This window comes from Scatophagus argus, chromosome 8, assembly GCF_020382885.2.
Source record: "Scatophagus argus isolate fScaArg1 chromosome 8, fScaArg1.pri, whole genome shotgun sequence".
Classification (NCBI taxonomy): domain Eukaryota; kingdom Metazoa; phylum Chordata; class Actinopteri; family Scatophagidae; genus Scatophagus; species Scatophagus argus.
The window spans coordinates 10,263,875-10,285,976 of record NC_058500.1 but is presented as its reverse complement, the minus strand read 5'-3'; the positions used below and the strand labels follow the sequence as shown (position 1 = coordinate 10,285,976).

General features: G+C 42.2%; 2 protein-coding genes across 5 annotated transcripts; one reads left to right on the top strand and one right to left on the bottom strand.

The window, feature by feature from the left end:
- Positions 1 to 8,971: 8,971 nt before the first annotated feature.
- rnf114 (ring finger protein 114) lies at positions 8,972 to 13,522 on the bottom strand. The gene is made up of 6 exons (XM_046396459.1): positions 13,321 to 13,522; positions 12,612 to 12,762; positions 12,272 to 12,378; positions 11,203 to 11,317; positions 11,005 to 11,112; positions 8,972 to 10,907 (listed from the first exon to the last, which is right to left on the bottom strand). The coding sequence occupies exons 1-6, from the start codon at positions 13,455 to 13,457 to the stop codon at positions 10,842 to 10,844; spliced, it is 684 nt and encodes a 227-aa protein (XP_046252415.1). The 5' UTR covers positions 13,458 to 13,522; the 3' UTR covers positions 8,972 to 10,841.
- On the top strand, positions 12,643 to 21,622 carry spata2 (spermatogenesis associated 2). Of its 4 annotated transcripts, none has more exons than XM_046396458.1 (3): positions 12,643 to 12,785; positions 15,281 to 16,107; positions 17,080 to 21,622. In XM_046396458.1, exons 2-3 carry the CDS (start codon positions 15,763 to 15,765, stop codon positions 18,433 to 18,435), a joined length of 1,701 nt encoding a protein of 566 aa, XP_046252414.1. In that variant the 5' UTR covers positions 12,643 to 12,785; positions 15,281 to 15,762; the 3' UTR covers positions 18,436 to 21,622. The 4 variants fall into 4 exon arrangements, with proteins under 4 accessions (XP_046252414.1, XP_046252411.1, XP_046252412.1 ...); XM_046396455.1 differs by lacking the exon at positions 12,643 to 12,785 and adding an exon at positions 14,143 to 14,260; XM_046396456.1 differs by lacking the exon at positions 12,643 to 12,785 and adding an exon at positions 14,166 to 14,260 and having other exon boundaries at positions 15,262 to 16,107.
- The last annotated feature ends 480 nt before the right edge of the window (positions 21,623 to 22,102 follow it).

Sequence of the window (22,102 nt, the reverse complement as noted above, 5' to 3'; positions counted from 1 at the left end):
CAGGCTTTGCTACACTGACAACACTTGTTAGTAGGATCAGTTCATTGTTAGTTTTGGCATTTCTGTGGGATTTGTTGACAGTAAGAAAAATACTGAATACCAACTTTAATATTCTTCATGCCCTGCAGGAAATAGAGCTGTTTTCACATGTAACCCTGTAATCTCACAGCATCGTGTAAAAACCTGCCTGGAAATCTTGTAGCATCGAAACGGAAACATTTACTCTTCTTTGGAAATCAAACATAATGCAGATTGCCACAAAGGCTGCTGCTTTAAGTGTGCTTTGTTTTAGATTAGTGCAACATCTTATTAGCATGCAACACAAACCAATGTCAATTAGAAACCGCAAATCTTCACATTTACTGGTGAAGTAAATGTAGGGGAAATAGATACACGCATTAGGGCTTAAGCCAATAGTTCTGTGGTTAGAGAACGGTAACTACCTCCTGTGCTATAAGCATCTTGAACTCTTAGTGGCTATGGAACACTTAAATACAGAGAGCACTGGCTTCATCAAGGCCATAAAGCATAAAGAGGACTTATCTAGCACTGAAAGCTAGGGACAGAGCCTATAGAGGAGTAATGATCCCTTAATGTGGTGGCCTCTCACTCTCAACCTCTCGCACTCTCCCTGGCTCCGTCCCTCCTCCCACTCGCAACTGCTACATTAGCAGGGATAATAAATGAGACTCAGGCATCACAAGCATAAACTTTTTATGACCCACCTAACCAGCCTTATCAAATGTGGATGTGATTACTCTGCCAGGTGACAGATGGAGAGATGGAGTGAAGGAAGACATGGAATGCAAGGTTGGGGAAACGCATGCAGATGCGTTTCTGCTGGAAATAAATAATTATTCAATATTTTGTACACGAAGGAAAGACGAGTGTGGAAGAGGAAGTGTTAGAATAAAAGATGAGGAATAAAAAATGAGAGTAGAATGAGGGAGGTGAGGAGTGGGAGGATGGGAGTGTCTTGAGTGCTGCTCTGAATGGGCTGGTAAGACGGAGTGGACAGGCTGTATGGGCTCAGTGAAAGGCGCCTTTCTCCTCTACATGATAACTTTGATCCCTCCTGTTTCCACACACCAGTCAGCAATATTGTTAAGCAGCAGTTGGTTAATACTTTAACCGAGTCCCAGTATGGAGACGAATGGAGGAGTTACTCCCCTGGGGAGCTGCACTGTGACTGTCTGAAACTGCAGTCACAAATTCAGTTGGGTGCCAAGTTATCACGAGAATAAGAAAAAAAAAATAAAAACAACAAAATAATAAAAAATATAAAGCTATCAAATATAAAATTGCAGAATTCAGCAAGACAAAAAGCAATTAAATTTGAAAAACACGGGAAATATAGTGTTGCGAAGTCCACATCTGGTTACTTCTATCACATGCAGTGTTATACCACCTAATCAGAGATGGCAAACACTTGTTTTTGCCATGTACAAGTTTAGATTTTGAAGACAGGTAGATATCTGAAATTGCTTACTATAATATTGTTATGCATCATCATAACATAACACTAAAGAGCAATCCTACATATAACTGCTTTGCTGTAATTTTTCACAACACGGTTGCAGGCTGAATGTTGCAGAACTCTGCTTGAAGTTTCTATCAGTATACGAGCCGTGCCATGTTAGCTGCATGACTGATAGCGTGAATGCATGCTAAACATGTTTGACATGTAGTTTTTGTTCTGCCTCATTAACGAACGGCCCGAGTATGAAGAGATCAGATTAAAGGTAATTAAAATGACAAAAACACACCATCATTCCTAATGCAGCTGTAATGACGGCCTAAGTGTAGCTGAATGCCAACCCCCTCCGCCTCTTTTTCCCCTCTGTTCCTCCCTCCGCTCATCCCTCTCTCCAGCTCAGCTGTGGCTACAGAATCATTAACCTGGCTCTGTGAGGAGGATGTGCTGACAGAACACTCTGCTATTGTGCTTCCTGTCATCTTCAGGAAATCAGGGCTTCCCCCTGCTGTCGAGGTAAAACTCCTCTGGGTGATGAGCGATGCCAATCTTTCTCTTCGTGCCACCTTTTATTTTGTTCTTCTGTTTCTGTGTTTGTCTCATTCCCTTTATCTCTCTTTACGTCCCTTGGCAAAAACTTACACACACACACAAAATGTTTCCTAGTGAAATAAACCTGTCCAGAAGCCCAGATTCATTAGAGTAGCTGAGTCTCATTTAAATGCCTGAAATAATTAGAAAAATTAGACTTTTAACTATTGTGAAAATTCCTCTATACAAATATAAATAATTTTCTTTCACAACACATGCCAAAATACATTACACACACCCAGGCTGACAAAATAGATGACACAATGAAATTGACATAATTTAATTTGTAATAAAAACCCGTATAACTTCACATGAGAAATACAGAATAAACACCTCTAACAGTCTCAGCAAAAAATGACAATCAAAAGCTTTACTGCTGTTGTATTTACAGCTAGACTACTGTACTGGATTGCATGCTGTTGTCACGTGTTCCTGTTATTTTGACCACCTCCCGTGTGTGTATATGTGTGTGTGTGTGTGTGTGTGTGCGTGCACACGTGTGTACGGCCTGATTTAAGTGATGGAGTGGGTATGCTCTGTCACGAGTAGCGCAGAGCTGACGCTTCCTTTACATGGCAGCTGCAAGGCTCCGGTGATGTATCAGAGTCAGCAGAAGCATTGATCAGACCCGGGGTTAATCATTGCACTGGGAACCCAGAGGAGATAGAGGCTGCCTGGGGAGAGGTAAGCCAGGAGAGTGGGCGGCTTCACCACAGGAGGCCTGCAGCTCTACAGTGAAGGAATGTTGGCTGGAAGACATGACAACTTGTCTGTTTGTCTCACTGTTCAACCATCAGCTGTTCATAAAGACAAACTGCTCAAGTTTATGTGTGTGTGTGTGTGTGTGAGTATGCATAGGGTGGGGACTGATGGGACATGCAGCTATGTAATACTCTTAAATGGGGGGGCATCTGAAATGTGGGTGCCAAGCCGGGCCTGTGCTATGTGTATTCAGCAGTACCCATGCACTCTCCTTAGATGGGGAGTTAATAATTCAGAAGAGAGATGGGAAAAGAGGCCATAGGCCTGAGTGACAACACAGAGAGCGAGACAGCAGTGAGAGTATGGAAAAAGAGACCACAATGGGGAAGGGCGAATGGAGAAAAACCATGCAGAAATTATAGAGGAATGGAATATCCCAGCGGCTCGCTTTATGTGTAAAACACATGAGTTGTGTAATACTAACCTGACCCACAGACCAGCGGAGACCTTTCCCTCCATTCAGCTCGCCCCTCCTCTCCATCCTCTTCTCCTCTTACTGCCCGTCCCTGTGGGATGACTCTTCCCAGTGACCTGCCGTCACCACCATCACTGTCGCCAACATCAAAGTCCAGGATGCTCTCTCTAAGAAATGCACATGAGGATACGAAGGAAACACACGTGGACCTGCAAATAAGTCGAAGCACAGATAAACACACAAGCCTGCATGTACGCACACACACTTACACACATACACAGATACTTGAAGGAATGTCAGAAATGCCAGTAGGAAGGATGAGGGGCAATGGGAATACAAAGAGGACCATCTCCTCAGAGGGGAGGAAAAACAGGGCAATAAAACCGTCATGTCAAGCCAAGAATCTGCTGATGGCACAAATGCATATACACAAGTTCACAGAGACAAAAGAGAATGTGTCAAGCAGATAAAGCCATCACTTCTCCTTCATCCCTGGTTTTGTCCAGAGATGTCCCCCTTTCACCTCTCCGCTGCCCTGCCAACACTTGTCAGGCAAGAGAGTCATTAATGTTTAGCTGGGCAGTGATGGCAGCGCTGACAAGACTCATCTGTCTAAGGAGACAAGATGAGAGAGAGGGACAGCCCTTCAAAGGATGCCACTTAGAAAGTGAGAAGGAGAAATAAGAGGGGGGAAAAAAGGAAAGGTGCTAGATGGACAGGGAAGAGACCCATCTTTCTTTGCAAAGTTAAAGGTTACGTCACCAAGGTGGGCTACAAAATGATGCTATTGTCATCTCCGTCCTCCCCTCCCTTTCTATCTTACCATCCTTCCACCTACACAGCCCCCGTCTCCCCACCCCTTCACTCCCTCTCCACATGCTTGTCAGCAGTTTGATTCAATACCTGCAGGTTAGTTACTCATTGAGCTGAGGAGGGACCAGAGCCGGTGGAGGTGTATGGACGGCTGTCTATGGGCAGCTACTGGTGGCTGGGGGCTGCTGTTTGATTGACAGATCTGCCTGCATCGTCCATTCCCTCCTGTAAAGACACAAGACACAAAGCGCAGGAAGTGGAGGGAGGTAAACAGCTTTGAATATGAATGGTACACTGCAGGGGCGGTTAATAATTGGGAAGTGTTGGACTATTAATCTGAAAGACAAGGCGATGCTGGGTTTTCTGACACCGTGCTGTACGGACTTCACTTCTGGATGTGCGGGTACAGGATCTCATGATGTCTTCCATGAGACCTTCACAGTAACATCACAACCACGATAAAGACCGCAGCGAATCAGAACAGACCAATTAATCAGAACATCCCAGTACAAAGTGTCCAATCAGTTCCATTTTGACATTTTGTGTTGCATTTCTTGCTCTTCTATGCTCTTAAGTTGATCTTTTTAGAAGAGTATTTGTGCTCATTTAAACATGTCCAAATATCCACGAGTGCAATGCAGCAAATGAGTGTTTCCCTCCATCTCTCCATTTATGTCAGAAGTTAATGGAGAAGGTGCTTTGACTGCCATGACAAGTTAAGTAGAGGGAGTGGGACCATTGTCTTCCAAATCAGCTGTCAGTGTGTTTCTGCTGTCAGCAGTTTGACTCACTACCTGCCTGGTTAATCATCGAGCCGCTCCGAGCTGCTGGAGGTGTATGGCGCGCCATCACGGACCCCCATCGTGGCCACAACAGGACAACATCTGATTGACAGATTAGCAAGCACTGGCACTTTTTCAAAGAAAGACAGGGGGAAAACAGGGTGGAGAGCAGTGACTGGAATTGAAGCAGTCTCAAAGAGGAAGTGCGAGGTAGAGGGGGTGTGTGTTTGCGTGGGTAGGTAGGGTGGAGGAATGAAGGTTAACAGGTCTTCTCAACTATTTGTGAGCAGGAATATAACAATGTAAGACGCCTTCTATGTGCTGAATGTTTTTGCAGCAGAAAGTGCGACTGACTGGCAAAATGAAATAATTTTCAGGCCTGTACAGCTATGAGTGTTTTGTATATGAATTGTAGATTGGCAGCCTGAGACATCAGAGTTTTTCCAGCTGGTGAAAGCAAAAATGGAAAAAATTGTGTAGCTATAAAACAAAAAATAAAAATTAAACAATGTCTAGAAACATTAAGGGGAATGGAGACAGTCTTACAAATAATGAGGATTCATGTGAAAGTGAAATTGCCTCCCCTATTGGACATTAATGCTGCTGCAACCAACGTTTGCCCCCCCCGCCCCAGCCTCACCTCCACAACCCCGATGAGGTTATCCTCACTCTTATCCTCTCTCTCTCCCCCTCCTCTGATTCCCTCATGCACGCCCGCTGAGGTTTGATTTCAAATGGAAAAATTAATGGGAGAATAATAGCCTTGGGCCTCGCTCTCTTCCACACACACACATCTTAGTTGGTCTATAGGGGTACACAGAAGGGGAGTAAAATTTAGAGCCATTCGCCTCACATGGCTTGCTGTTCCATTGTGACACAGGCACACACACACACACACACACACACACACACACACACCAGGGACCTGTAAACCCCCCCCCCCTCCCATTTACACCTTAGAGGGCTTAACTGTCAAATATTAGTACAGTGGCTTTGTGGATTTCAAATAAATAAATAAATGAGGAAGCAATGATTAGCAATTCCCTTGATAGTTATATCAATGTTTCATATTCATTTTCACTTCCAGGAGAATATTTCTGCAGAAACAGTGATTCTGAGAACTTTCCAAGCTTTTAGAGAGGCAGGTTTCTCCACAGTTTCTGCAACGACTCAGAGTCCCATACGGTAGCTTGGCCAGTTAATCAAAGTCACTTGCTTGAATTTACACAAAACAGAACTAGTAACGATTCCTCTACCCCAATATATTATATTTGATGTACAGTTAACAAAGTACATGTTATGCTTGTAGAGAAAAGCGTAAAGATAATCTGTTTAATCCCTGCAGTCCTGGTTACATACAGCCTGTCAGGAGTCAGGTGCACACACACACACACACACACACAAGATGTGTAAGTTTCACTTCAGCTGATCCAGGACCAAGTTGGTTGCAGGCATAATTAAATCAAAGTTAAGTCTCATTGCTCTTAGGCCAGCAACACAAGAAGTGTGTGTTTGTGTGTGTGTGTGTGTGTCAGGCTGAGGTAGGGGGTCGGTTGTTAAGAGTTTTAAAGCGGAAGAAGATTTGGTGCAGATCCAGTATTGATGTCGGGGAAGCCCACTGGCGCTTTCTGTTCAAACATTTGAGAGGACCGAACTGCCCGAGCTGCAGTGCCCGGGTGGCAGGATTCCCGCTCTTCCTCTTTCTCCTGACTTTGAGGAATTTTTACGGTGAACAAACTCCCAGCGCTCTCCTCACACGCCCCACGCCGCATCACAGATACCTACCTCAGCAAAACTGGAGAAAGAGAGAGAGAGACAGACCAAGAGAGAGAACTTTCCAGGCATTTGAGGAGTTCCTATATCTCTTTTCACCCTTCTGTGTGTTATACAACAAATTTTAACATCACAGACACACTCTGACCCACCACTGAAACGCTGAACAGAATGCAGCGATTTTCAAATCCTATTTGATCTACGTTTAACTGAATTGTCTTTCTATTCTGTGTACAGCTGCATGTACTTGTTTCCTGTGTATTTATTCTTTTTCAATGCACATCCTGCTCTTATCTTTGCATGCTCTTCAGCGTCTGTATCCTTTTGGCTGCTGTAACACTGCAATTTCCCAGGTATGGGACTATTAAAGGATTATCTTATCTTATCTTACAGTATAAAGGCAAGCTGTTTAATCTTCAAAGTGATAAACCTTGTTTTTTTTTATTTTTTTGCGAATACACTCAATCTGCCATTGATGCAACATGTTACAAGAAAAGTTGTGACAAGGGCATGTTTACCACTATGTTACATCATCTTTCCTAATTCCAACTAATAATAGTTTGGGAACTGAAGGCACTAATTGTTGAAGGGAAGGGAAGTGAAATTCATTTTATCAGGGTCTCCTCTTGTGATATTTTGTGCTTCACAAATTTTCAATGGGATATTTTAACTGCAGATAGGCCAGTCTAGTACCTGCTCTCTTTCATAACAAAGGCTCACTGTTCTGAAAAACAGAACGCTGCCTGGCATTGGCTTGCTGGAATAAGCAGGGAGGCTCATGCTATGTGCTAACACATGCCCATACCATCACAGGCGCTTTTGAACTTTGTGCTGGTAACAATCTGTCTGTTTGTTCTGTAGCATGGAGGACATGATGACCACAGTTTCCAGAAACAGTTTCAAAACGTGGACCCATCAGACCACAGCAGACTTTTCCACTTTGCATCAGTCCAGGTGAGCTCAGGCACAGAGAAGTCATTAGCATTTCTGGTAAATGGTTGTTATGGTTTTTGCTTTGTGTGGTAGAGCCTTAACTTACATTTGTAGATGTAGTGACAAGCTGTGTTTGACAGAAATGAGACATGTAGCAAAATCCTTTTATGCAGTCATGATGTTTGGCTAATGCAGTGCCACAGGATTGAGCCCCCCCCCCACCCACCCACACACACACACACACACACACACACACAGAGGTTTTTTAATATTGTACTTTCTTGTATTTGTATTTTTTGTATTGTATATATTGTACTCAGGACTCAGAGGTTCATCTTGTGACTGCTCAAACCTACAAGACTACAAGTTCAGAGATGCTTCATTTTAAAGATGAAGTCAGTGGACGAGGAGGTTTACATACAGGACGTTGAAAGAAAACAAAAGGCGGGTGTCTAGTGTAGAGTGATGGTGCGACACACTTCTAAAACAAGCCACCGTCCTCAGCCTCTCACAGTGTGGCCTGTGGGCACATGTAGCATTAATTGCTGCCTCCACAGAGCCTGCAGACTGCACACACTATCTATTGCTCGCATCAAAGAAACCACACGCCGAACTTTATGAAATTTTTATTCATTGTGTTCACTTCTCTTCCCTTTTTCCTCACTTTCTTCCTCTTCCCATTCCCCACCTTGGCCCCCCTCTCCTTTTTTTAGCTCCGCCACCAAACAGACAAGAAAGACTTCTCTCTGCCATGTTTTTCGGCTCGACTTCCTTCCTGCCCAGAAGCACTGGAGTATCTCGTTAGTTCTCTCACAGCGAACGTCTCTCCTCTATCTGCCAGGAGCAAAAACCTGATCGGGGAGGTGGGGAGATAAAAAAGAAAAGAGAAGAAAAGGGTGGAGGGGTGGGGGGCTAAATCAAGAAGTTCGGTGGGTAAAATTCTCCGCAGAGCTAGGTGAGAGGCTGCAATGTCATTTGGCTACAGTAATTACAGATACAAGAAGCACACAAAGGAAAAAACAGAAATGAGAGGGTTTCTCTCCCCGTGGACAATGTACACCTAAGGGCCTAAGTTTCATCATAAACTTAACACAGATAGAAGTACATGCAAAAACACATTGCAAGACTGCTGGTGTGACATGGTGCTGCCCTGAGATCTAATATATGAACACAGGTTTGTAGAAAGCCTGCCTTATTTAATATATTCCACAATTAGTTCTTTCCACTTGCACACACCTTTCGATTGATGCGCCATGTACACTAACCTTCCTTTTAACTGGTTTCTCTCACTCGCTCTCTCTTTAACACACACACACACACACTCACTCTCACACACACTGTGGTCATCCATCAAAGCGGCGAGTGTTGTTTCTTCCCCCACACGCCTCATACACACAGGTATAAATCACCGCGTCTGATTTCTGGGGCCAGGGTTTAAATAATTAAAGAGCTTTAATTTATCAGGGTTTAGCACCCACTAACAGTAGGGCTGACAAAAGAGAATGAGAGATGTATTGAGAAAGAACAAAAAAAGGTCATTATACATGAGATACATATACAAAATTATTCCACGATTTATTGGAGAGTAAAACGAACATCTAGGGCTAAGTGGCACCAAAGACTATGTGAGAAGGCATTCGGGTTCTGCTCTAGAGCTACTTGATCTGGGTGTAAGTTTTATTTACCTGTTGGTAGAAGACAAATGAAATTTAACTGTGTGTGAATATTTGCACATCCGTATATGGTTGATTTGTGACAATTACAAGTCAGTGGAAAACAACACCGATGTAAAAAAAAAAAAAAAAAAAAAAAAAAAAAAAAAAAGAGAAGGAGACACACACAATTCACAATTTGAGAATTAAAACAAAAACACTCAGCAAATTCAAACTGAATGTCTTCTTACGCCACATGCTGTTAGTTTTGGAAGCATACAAATAATAATTATGTTGATTTTTTTCTTCTTTTTCAGAACAGTTGGTCATTTTGTCAAGAAATATGAAACCCAGCAAAACAAACTGGATTTTTTTTTCTTGTGATGAAGGATCCAACACACTGCACATGAAAAACACACTACAGTAAGTTACATTTAAAATCCCAAGTCATGTGACATCATCATCCCTCTTAGAACAAAGTTGTGGTTCTTCTGTCAAAACTACAACAAATAACCCCACTAAAACCTCGGTTTCTACACATCAGTGACATTTTTGTATGCTGCATTTGAACAAAACCCAGTTAAAATGCAAAGCTGGAGAACAACACATTGAGTAAAGCACATTTACAGAATGAAATTTATGTTAAATAATGTCTTGCAACAGAGCCAGGTGGCTGAGGGACGGTGGCTGTCATGGATGGCCAGAGGACAGTGGAACTCTACTGCCCCCTTGTGGCCACAGACATGCAAATAAAAGTGTAAAGATCTCAGAACTGACCAAATTATAACACACTGATGGTCTCCTACTTGCATCTTTTGGTTCATGAACTATTAGCCCTATGAGTTTTGTAAGTCAGAAACAAGATCTACCAGCAGGCACAAAGTCATAAGGGAGAAACATTACAATAAAGCAAACAGCCCTCTCTGGCTTTGTTTGACCCTCATATTATTTATTCTTTCCAGTAGATCTCTGAATACAGAATGAACACACACACACACACACTCTCACACACTCACTCTCTCTCTCACACCAACACACCTAGAAACATCATAAAAAAGACAGAGTTTCCATCTGCTAATTAACTCAAAAAATGAAATCAAAAACTCCCCTCTCCTCTTCTGAGAGAACACATGCAGTCACTCTTGAGTAGGTCACTATATATTACTGCTGACATTACCCGATGACTTCACTGGGTGAAGTTTGCTGTTTGCCGGCAACAGTTAGCCACCTAGTGGTCAAACCCTCTTATAACATAAAGTTTTAAAGACAGGGAAAATTAATTACAACTTTGGAAGTTTTTGGCTATATGACACCATGTCGTCAATGAACAAACTGCTTTAACAAACATAGTTTAATAGATATTCAACAAACTATCAAGTCTACAGACTCAACTGGGGGGACGATAAGAAATAATCAAACCAGAAAAACACTATCACTCCTAAATCAGGCAGTACAATATGCTTTTATAACCATATTGCGTGATTTATCTTCTGAATAATAAACCTATAGATGATAATAACAAGACCGACCCAAAGTAATAGAGCACTACCATCCTCATGATAGATGGTGATACAGTGTGTTGCTCTGTCTTCTCAAGACTTCACATCACCATCTCCCCTTCACTTCACTGGATTGTTCTTCACACTTCAGTTGTCCAAAAGGGACCGCTGTAGAGCCTCCTGGATCATTGTGTGCTCGTCTGTGGAATAATCCTGCAAAGGCATGAGATTAAAGAGAGAAGGAAATAGATCCACTTAGTTAACTGTATAGAGAAAGAAACTCCATATAGTGTATAGAGTCTCAACTTACAACAAAGGTATCATAGGAGAAAGTGTGTCTGATCTTCAAGTGCTGGAAAAAGTCAGCGCTCCTGTAGTTAGGGTCCCCCCAAGGCATTGAGGCACAGATGGGACACACCTGGACAGAAACAAAGCATCTATGAACAAATTAAAACTAGATATCCGAACAATGTGTGGAACCTTGTTTTTAAATTTTAATTTTTCCTACCACTTGGCGTGTATCTCGAGCATGTTGGGTTGTGCAGTGCTCGACCAGGCCGTCCTGATCGAGGTTCTGGCAGTTGCAATACGGGCAGGTGAAGGTGTAGCGATTTGGCACTGGACTGTTAGAAGAAACAGTAACAATAAAATACGTCACACTACTGGCTGGAATGGGAACAAAGGTGACCTTAATTTAATACTGATACAATGATGAGAGAAGATTTCCATCTTGATCTCCTATTTTAGCTAAAGGAATGGTTGTATTTTCCTGGTTTTAAATGCTTCCTTACATCAAAGTGTTACCAATTTCTGAATGAGTTCAAGTATTCTAACTGGGTGACATGAATCAGAACTACCTGATGGGTCATCATCCACATGACAAATGACTTTTTCTCACTGTTTAGTTGCGTTCGGGCACAGCTGTGTTGCGTTCTGGCTCCAACACAGCTTTGTACCATCCTCAGCTGTGCTTCAGACATCCTTGTATTTCAGAGATCAGCATTTTGTCCGCTCAGCTTTTTAACTCAGATTTTGTTGATTTGGTGATCTTCTACTCATTTATTTTATGTCTACTTTGATGTAACATGTGGTCAGGATTCTGCACAAGGTGTTACCGTTTTGAAAATTGATTGGATGCTCAATTCTGTGTGTGTCTGACATCCTGCCCAGCTTCACACGGTGTCCATCAAAAACGGACTGGACACGCATTTAATCTGAGTAAAGCCAGAACTCGACCGCTTGTGGACCGTGATGTGGTGCGTCTGGTGGACTCCTGAGCATCGTTTATAACAGCTGTGATCAGCTAGCAACGCAGCCATGCCTGGTGGAATCAATCTGTTCAATTGTTCTTGTTCTTAAATCGTCTCCTGAAAGTCCATATACTCTTGGCTAAAAAGGAATTCAACTTCTTACAAGACTTGAAAAGAGCGACTGAGACCATAAACTCATTCACTGAGGTAATAATCAGGGGAGAAGGGTTGGGCAGGGCCGTTTTCTCCTGAGCTTACATAAATCAGACTTTTCTTTGAAACCTTCGTACCTGTAAGCTCCATCCACAAGCAAATGAAAGAGTTCACCTGATGATGGCAGGCTGGCTCTGGGCAGTGGTCCTCACCCCCTCCTCAATGTACTCCTGGTATTTTGAACAGGCAGCGGTGTGGCTTCTCATCTGAGAAAGGCCAACCTGAATAATAAGGAAATAGACATAAGTACCTGCAAGTGCACAGCCAAAATGATATAACTGTTCTCAAATGTTTGCAGTTTTAACTGCTACTGTCTGGATAAAGATAGAAGTTAAGACTTTTTAAGTTTGTGCATATTTTATCCTCAGTGGTTTCCTTTTGCATGGTAGTGATACATTCACAATAAACTGTCAAAGATGCTTTGTTTCAGCTCCTGCACAGTCATAGGACACACCTGAACTCTGCATCCCTTGCAAGACGCCACAGATGTTTGGATGAGGGCCTCAAGCTCAGCAGCTTTAGTCCAGTGACCCAACCCGGCCCGACATACAGCACAAACAGGCTTCTGTGGACGCAAACACTCCTGCAAACAACTCTGGCAAAACCTGACAAAAGACGGACGAATAAGGTAAGTGTAACAAGTCACTGAAACCACTTTCAGTTTTAATTTAGCCCCTTTTGGTCAGAGGGAAAACATGTTCCTACTATAGGCTGTCATTAAAATACACAATAAAAAACTAGATGCTGTCATTAGCTGGAAGATCCTCGTAAAGCTCCTAAACCAGATCTTCCTGTTAAATCCAATGGGAAGTCCCCCCACCTCAAGAGGGCGCAGGGACTTGTAGTCTTTTTAGTGGCGTGATGAGTCCAAGCAATAAAGATCTGAACTACAATTCCCATGTGAGGCCTCCTCTTTGATGTAAACAAAACTGAAACTGATTTAGCAAGCTGACATTGCAGCTGCCAAATATTCAAGTGATCAAAATAACATTTTAGCGTCTCAACAAATGCAGGCACGAGAAAGGTCGATCCTTTGCGACTCTGGTGGCACGACACGTTTAAAAACAAGCATTTCTCCGTGTCATTTTTTTTTTTTTTTACATCGCACCGTTGAATCGCTGGTGGCATAGGGGAGGACGATCGAAAAAAGGAGATATACTCACGTATGTCCGCATTGTGTTGTTACGGGACTGTCGAAAATTTCGAGGCAAACCGGACAGATGAATTCTGACACGTCGCTGTTCCCGTCAGAGACTTTTTTCTTGTGCTGTGCTGCGCTAAATCCTCCGAGCATCGCCATTTCTTTTCTTCACTGAATCAACCCCAGACCAACCGTTCCTGTATCGACGTCACCAGCCTCTGTTGCTTTTTTTATGCGCGAGGGCGGAGTCCTCGCGGGCAGCACAACACATGATAATGTTTTGAAGTTAAAGCAGCGGATAACCTTACGTACGTAAAGCAATAGGGGCAAGTACATCAATCTTTACAAGTAGACAAATTATTTACAGCTGCAACCAACATCATTTCACACATTTTCTCGATTAATCAATCGAAAATAAAAAATGCTCATTATAAGTTCTTTGAGGGCGATCTTAAAATACTGCTGTGTAGGTAGCCAACGTAACAGAGACAAGCAGCAAATATGTGCGCTGGAGTAGTGGACTGCTCGTGGAGCAATTTATACCAAAACATTGTTTGCTGGAAATATCGTTTGAATTTGGAGTATAAATACGCTGAAAGGAATGTGTACATAATTTCAATGATGAAATGAATCCTTAAGGCTGCTATTATAAAAAGTTTTCTAAAACGCGATGCTTGCTGAACGTTATTGTCGTCCTGTATATTAAACTATATTGTTGTAGCGAAAGACAGATGTTTTCTGAGTGAAGAACAAACTTTAATATTATTTAGCTGACACATATTGGACACTGGTCGTAAAAAAGTTGTTGCTCTGCGTCCCTTCCTCCTCCGGCTCAGTCTTTCAAATAGCACGTGGGCCCCTGATGCTGATGAACTGTGAGAAGTTAACGCATGCGCGTTGTAATGATGGGAATTTCCAACAGCTGAGGAGGCGTAGCTAGCCACGGCTAGCACTTGTCAAAGGTAAGATGTGCGGGTGGTGGTGTTTCTGGTTTGAAAACGGCGTGATCTCTTAGCCGAAGCAGAATTAGACTTTGTCGCACAACAGTCATGCCGCAGTGACGGTATATGTTTAGATGATGGACTCTAAAATCGCCAAAGATTTCTATCTAGCGGTGGACCGCCCTGCTAGCTAAACCAGTTGTTAGCTAGCCAGCTGCGCTGAAATGGGCGTTCACTGCTTAGCTTATACTCAGTTGGGGGGCCACGCCAGTTTCAGCATCGGGTTTTGTGGGGTTTGAGATTCGTGAATAATTAAATACAAGCTGTTATCAGAACGTCTATCGGATTATCAGCAGTGGTCGTGACGAACTGATTCTTTTGCAGTTGATGCGCATGAAGAATACATGGAGGTGTTGTTAGCTAAGGCATGTTGCTTGCTAGCTGGCTAAAACGACGGTCGTGAGGTTGATGTGAGTTAACTGGAATAGCCGTCCAGCTGGCCTTTGAACGCGTATACATGTATGTTTATGCCTAATATTGTGTTCTTACTGTTGGCTAATTAAAGACAAACGTAGCCTACCATGGCTGACACGCATGTAGTACCTCCAGCTCACATAATACCTGGCGCAAGACATAAGGAATATATTTCCGTCAAATCTGAGTTCCGAGCCAGGTTCTGCGCGATGTAATTCCTCACAGTCGTTGTCGTGGTTGTGTATATCATGCTAATAATCTAATCAGTCCAACCGATTAGCTGTATTACTGCTATAAAATAGCCCACACGGTACATCCTCACATCATCCCACTTAAAGCAGACATTGTTTCTCAAAATACTGATGCCTATACACCCACTTTCTTTTCCAAACCATTAGATTTAGATTTTGAAACGCTATTATTGATGATCATTACATATCAATTTACTTCTGGATTGAATTAACACTGACTCGATAGTAAGAAGTGTGGCACCATGCTTCCTTCTTCATTTGTATAGGTCATATTGACACATTTCCATTTTTATAAAGCTCTCCGTTGTCATTATAGCTTCGAGGCGACTCAGAAGAATCACACGATCATGAATGCGTCTTCAAGATGAGTGACCTTGAACTCTGCACTTGCTGAAACAAAGGAATGGAATAGATATAACTGCATTGACAGCACGTGAAGACAAAGCTCCTCGTGACCTCATCTTACACGACTTAGGCTTGTTTGTCTGGAAACAAGTCAGGCTTTGAGCCAATACCAGAGATGCCGGTAAGAACGCATCTCTACAGGCTGCAGCCTTGCTACACCAACTGAGAGTACCAGACAACTGCAACTGTTCTTTAAAGGATGTGCTGCTGATTGGACACTGAGTCTAATTCATCTTCCACCTCTTCTAAACGTTATTAACGTTGAGTGTGTGCCAGTGTGTACAGTGAATTATGGTGACCAAAAATGGTGCTTGAATGTAGCATCCTGGTGCAGGGTATGCTAAAAGGGGTGAGCCTCTCTCTGAAAAGTTTAACAGCTGACTGCTGTCGATAATGGATGCCAAGTTAAAAGAGGACCTGTTTCGGAGGTATGTGACGGCACTGGAGAGACGTCTAGAGGAGGAACATACATGGATTGGATCTGCTCCAGAGGGGGATAAAGGGAGACACAAGGACAGCGAGCCCCTACTCTCCACAGCCACGGCTCTGCTTGGGGCTTACCAGCCAGATCCAGGACAGCGTTTCCGGATGGTGCCTTTCTATGAAGTGGTGGAAAATTCTCTCCGCTGCCAAAGAGGGGGCAACCTCAAAAGCCTGGAGAGAGCCTTCCACACACTGGAAACCATCTGCACCAACATCTTGCTCTTTCCCTGGAAGAAGGAATTCAGATGTATAAAGGTGAATTTTGTTTATATTAAGAGTTTTCATGTTAATATTAATTAAAGGTGACATAAACTAACTGTGTTTATTATATTGTTGGTTTTAAGAACGTTAACCATCACATTTCAGTATTACTTTTCCCACAAGTGGATATTCACCACATAAATGTCCTACTCTCTCTATGCAGAGTTTCAAAATGACATTGTGAATGCTTGAAAAACAGCAACATGCCGATGAATCTTCATTACATTTATCTAATTTAATTTACGGTGTTAAGTTCGTATAAAGCAAGGGACATGTGTGCAGACCGAAAAATGCATGCAGATTCTTGCATTGAGAATTCTCACTTGAAAGATCCACAAGATGTTTTCAGTGCTAGTGTTCACAGAAAATATACCTAATCTTTGTAGTTGTGTCCTGCTCTTCAGAACTGCTATGATCTTTGAGAATTGATATGTGCAGTGACAACACAGAATCTTTACAGATTCATGAACTGTAGGTTGCAAATCACTTGTTTGTTTCAGCAGGTGAAAAATAGTGTTTACAAAGACTATAGTAATATAAGGCTGCCCAGTAGCAACTGATTTATTAACAGGAACATATAGTGTACATCCTACAATATATATTTACACACTTTTTGTAAGTGGTGTATTGTTGTAGGGTAGTGGACTAGTTTGTAGAGTAGTGTTGTCTGATCATAACACCATATTAGAAAGTAGCCCCAACACCTGGAGGCTGTTTTCCCTTTCAAATTACTTCACTTCTTGTTAATACTTTAGACATCAGCACAAGCTCTGTGTGCATGTCAGTATTTTCTCTGTTAAATGTTTTACATCAGCAAAGTAGCAAACCAATACATTGAATTAATTCAGACCAATGGCACGAGAGGTTCCTTTTTTATTTTTCTTATTCTTTTTTAAGATTTTAGCATTGTCGTGTCATGCTCTTTTAATTGACTCACACTAATGCTGATTAACCATTTCTCTTTAGACCTTCACTGGCCCATACGTGTACCATCTGCAGTCTGCCATTTCTGATGCTGAACTCCGGTCTCTAATGCGTACCATTGGCTACACCTGTGACAATGATTCGCAGTTCCATTTGCAGGAACACCCAGGAGGCGCAAATCATCTCCGCCAGTTGGCATTTGAGTTCTTCCTGGCTCAGGCTGAGTGTCGTCTTCTGGGAGAGGTAGTGGCTCTGGCCCGTGGTTCAGCCTCAGAGCTGGAGGCCCTGGAACTCCGCAGAGGTTGCAGGGATGATGCAGCTGGCTGTGCTGAGGCGCTCCGCAGACGTGACAGCCTTGGGGCAGATATGGCTCGGCTGTCTGTGCGGCCAGTGGATATAGAGAGGCCACATACCCACCACCTGAGGCGAGGTAGCCGACCGTCTAAGTCTGTGGATGTTACAGACGGGGCTGGTCACTGGCATGCAGCAGTTAGCAAGCCTGTCTTGAAGGCCTCATTGAGTCTGAGGAAGGAGCCACTGTTTGTGGATGCAGAGGAGGATATGAAGGATGAGATTATCAGGCCCAGCACCTCAGCATCTCTCTTCTCTGTGGCAGCTCCACCTTCCTATAGCCCTGTTGCGGATTTTTTCCCAATTCAGTCACCAACCCCGGCTGATGCTTACACATCCTATCACCTGTCATCTTTGGATGAGATTGACTTGTACACGGAGAGGGGTGGTGCTGGGACAGGAGGGAGGCAGACCCCGTCTCGACCTCCATCCAGAGAGCCTCGGGAAGCAAGGGATGGGTGGCTACTCAAAAGTCATGGTAGTGTGAAGTGCCAGGGCTGTGGACTGGGCTGCTCCTCTATGGCCTCCTGCCAGAGGTGTGACATGATCCTCTGTTCCGCCTGTCATGATGTGGACCCCTCTCCTTGCTGTGGCCTCCAGGACTACCACCCCAAATCCCCGCGACCCCTTGATGGATACATTCCTGTCAAAGAAAAGCTCTCTGTCTACTCTAACACTCACTCCCACTCCCATCTTCATCCTCACCCCCTCACACTGACCCACTCACACTCTCACCCCCACCCTCACCCCCAGATGGTGGAGAAGCCCCTTATGTCCACTAAGCTGTTTCCAAGCAAGTCTGTTGCCTTGACAACACCAAAGGGAGGCAGCAGCGAGCGAATAAGCATGGGTGGATCGCGATGTGGGTTTTGCAACAAGCCTGGTGCATCACACACCTGTGTGAACTGCTCTAAGGTGTCATGTGACTCGTGCATGGGCTTGTATGCCAAAGATATGTGCACGCGAAAGAATCCCCAGCACAGCTTTGTGCCCAACCATCAGCTCAACTTCAAATCTGGCACCATATCTCACCTGGTATATCGATGAATCAGGCAGACAGAATATTTGTTTCTCCCTTTCAGTCCCCTCTCTTGACCTGCTGCGTAGTCTTGCACTATTGCTTTAGCTCTGTTCCAGTTAAATAACTCATTCTCTATCTTCCCTTTTATCTGATCTCTTTTCGCTCTCTATAACCCTCTTGAACTTTGTACATTACTCCTGCTGTTAGTAGGGCCCTGGAATGCACATACCACAGAGAGTCATATCGTCTGCCCATCTCTCTGCCTTGTACAAGTTCAGGCCTTTTATCTCTTTCTTCTTCCTTTTACTTTGCTACCTGCTCTTGAGTAGTCATGTGATGTTGTGGCGCTTCCCAAATTCCTCAAATTGTGTCCTCAAAAGGGAAACTGGAGACGAGAGTTTAATTCCTTCTCATTTTGAATGAATTCCATTGAATTCCATCCAAATGAACATATACACTTTGCCTAACTTCTCAGCTAAAAATTCCTCTAATATATATAACTAATTTATATATATATATATATATATATATATGTATATGTATATATACATATATATATATATTCAAACAATATATATGTGAGTGTGTGTAGAAAAGACCTCTGAGCTTGCATTGTGACAAAGGAGATCTTTTTAAACTTGAAAAATAGTAGGGAAAACATACACTGGAAGTTAATAGTATATATTTTTAATCTCTATTCTAGAACAGTGTGAGACTGTTAAATGGGCATGAGGTCTGTAAAAATGGGATTTTTGAAGTATAAACTTGTCATGTCAGTGGGTGTGGGGTGGGTGATATCTCAAAGGGAAATTCTGAGGCAATGCCATATATTCTGTTTAAAAGATTATGTCTTGTAAATTAACCCTCAATTGTTTCTGGTTATATGACGGAGGTTTAAATGCTGCTGTTATCTTGAGACATTGAAAATGTGTGGTGTGGACTTCTTTATGGTAAATAGCCTGTTGAGCTGTGACAGTTCCAAGCCCCTCCACCCCATCCCGTTCCATTACACTCCTTAAGCCTTCATGGCCCGTGATGTTGTAGTGCACCCTTACCTGTTCAGTGGTTCCCTGTTGGTCTCAGGTGGAATCACAGAAGTCTCATGCTGGGCCACAAAGCAAGTGATTATGGTTCTTTGACAGTATGTAAGCCTATTGATTGGTTTTAGACAGTATGAAAGTGTATACGCTGACATGGTTTCTGTCTACCTCAAATGGCTTCAGCTTATACACCTGGTTCCACATTGTGGTTTCAAACTAGCCCTAAAAGCTAAGGAATACTCTATTTGTAATTGTTATTGTCTAATTTGAACTGCACAGAAAACATCCTCAGTTATTTTTAAAGGATAGCAGAAGTTATTTATTTGCCGACATATTTCCTAGGCTCTTGTAGCTTTTTATAGTTTTGGCGGACATAAAAACACTAACACTTGTAAATTAGAATGCAAAAAGTACAATAGCCCTGTGACAAACACTACTTTTGTGAAGTTTCAAATGTTAAATTTGATTTAGTTTTATATTTTTGTTTTGTGTTTTTTGGTAGTGAACTAGATTGTGTTGCACAGTAAGTTATTTGTTTTGTTTTTTTTCCCCCATTGGTAGAAGACAACCCACTTATAGTATGTTGCAGTTCAGTACAAAACCATCTCAAATGTTGAGTGCAAAAATCACTGTAAAGTTGATGCCTCTATGGTACAGAGTTAATAACATTTAACAATTTAGTTTTCCAAAGGTAGTATTTATCACATGGCTAGTGCGCTATTTATTACAGGGATTCATGTTATGTGCACCTGCCTGTACAGCACTCTAGTATGCTGTCATTTAACTTTGGTGTTGGTGTTCCAAGTTCATGTTATGGCACCCAGTGTTATTTTGCATATTTTGAAACCCTGACAGCCCTCCCTAAGACACATGATTTGGCGTGATTTGGTGCATGAAGTTATGTCGAGTTTCCTCAAGCAAGCCATTGCAGTTAGCTTTGGAAATTTCATTAAACTCCTCCAAAGGGCTGGAGCCGTCATGTGTGAATAAACTCTGCTAACATGTTAATTGAGTATTGTAAATTTTGAGGTACCTCCAGTAATTAGGTTTTGGTTTTTCATGCAAGAGATGCATGGATGCAATTAATGCAGTATAGAGGAGTTTATTAGTCAGGAAGGGCTATTTTTAAATCACCTTTCATTCATAAAAATAAAAAAAGTCCAGGTTATTCTGACAGGCCATTTATGCGATAATAGCATTTATGTTCTGTCAGCAATAACCTCCAAATGCCTTAAGCTCATTCAGCTTTCTTATCATAGGGAATTTTACGTTTTTAGCATTTACATTATTTTGTGTTGTTCCCAGCCAGTATGTTAAACATTCACATGTTTTTTTTCAAGGTAACATGAATTATATAAATAGCTTGTTTGCCAAGAGCTGAGGAAATAATTCAGTGTTTTAATTTTTATTAATTTAAAATATACACAAGTATGAAATAACTCTCAGAAAGTGATTGCGTATTGAACCATGCATACTGACAGAATTATACAGCACTTCACACTTTATACAGCGTAAATACACTATGTGCTTACAGGGGTTAATGTCTGCTATAATGAACATGTTTTGCCTGGAAGTCAAATTTCAAATATTTTTGTTTTGCTTACAGATATTACCCAAACACACATTTGGTGTGAGAGATTTCTTATCTCAAACTTCTGTTCATTCCTTCCTTTTAAAGTGGAGTTTTTTGTGTTTTGTGTCCATATCATGTTAAACAACTTAAAGAAGGGATGTTCTGATACTGGTTGGATGTAGCTTAAGGGTTCTTTGAGAGAACCTCTTGGGTCAACATTAACTGACTTGGGTATCAAAAAAGTACAAAAGTCTTGAGTGACCTTCGGGGAGATGTGCAATGTTTTGTTTTCACAAACTGAAGCCTTTCTAAATAGTTAGATTATTTATCATAGATATATTTCAGTTTCTCAAGTTTGTTCATCACACATCATACCAGCAACAAAGATGACTTTCAGAAGTATTGAGCCATGTTGCAAGAGTGATCATATTGCCAAATGAAGAACAAATATCTTATTGGAGTAGAAAACAAAATCCAGTCGCTTGCCCAGATGTACAGTAAATGTAACATAAACCTGTAGTTTTGCTAAAGTTTAGCCTTGTGTCTGTAGATGTTGGCCTTTTTAAGAAGCCTTGAAAGAGCGTCATCATAGTTACCTACTCGCACACCATGGGATGTGGATTTGACTTGGATCAGTGGATTGATAATTTGTGTAGGTCACTACAAAGGGCTAAACAGTTTTCAGGGCTGCTGTTTTAATCTTTTAGTGAATAACTGACATGTCATATCTGATGTTGAGCTTACTTAACATTCATCAGTGGATATGAATTACTGATGTTGTGAAAACAAAGGAGCTATTTTTATTTTTGTGTCATTGAATACATTGAGCCATTTGAACATGATTGGTTTATCCCATAGCAGACACACTCAAGTCATTGTGGAAGTCAATACTCCCTTTACCTCTTCGTATGGTTATCTTACTGATGTTAACGGTGGTGGTGTAGATAGGCAGCCCCTTAACCTTTCCCTATTTCCCTAACCCTCTCTTGGCATGCTCTGTACAAGGCCCAAACCCATACCTCTTCTCCCTCAAACCTACATGTACCCTCACCCACTGTCTTCCCTCTCTCCTTCCCCCTT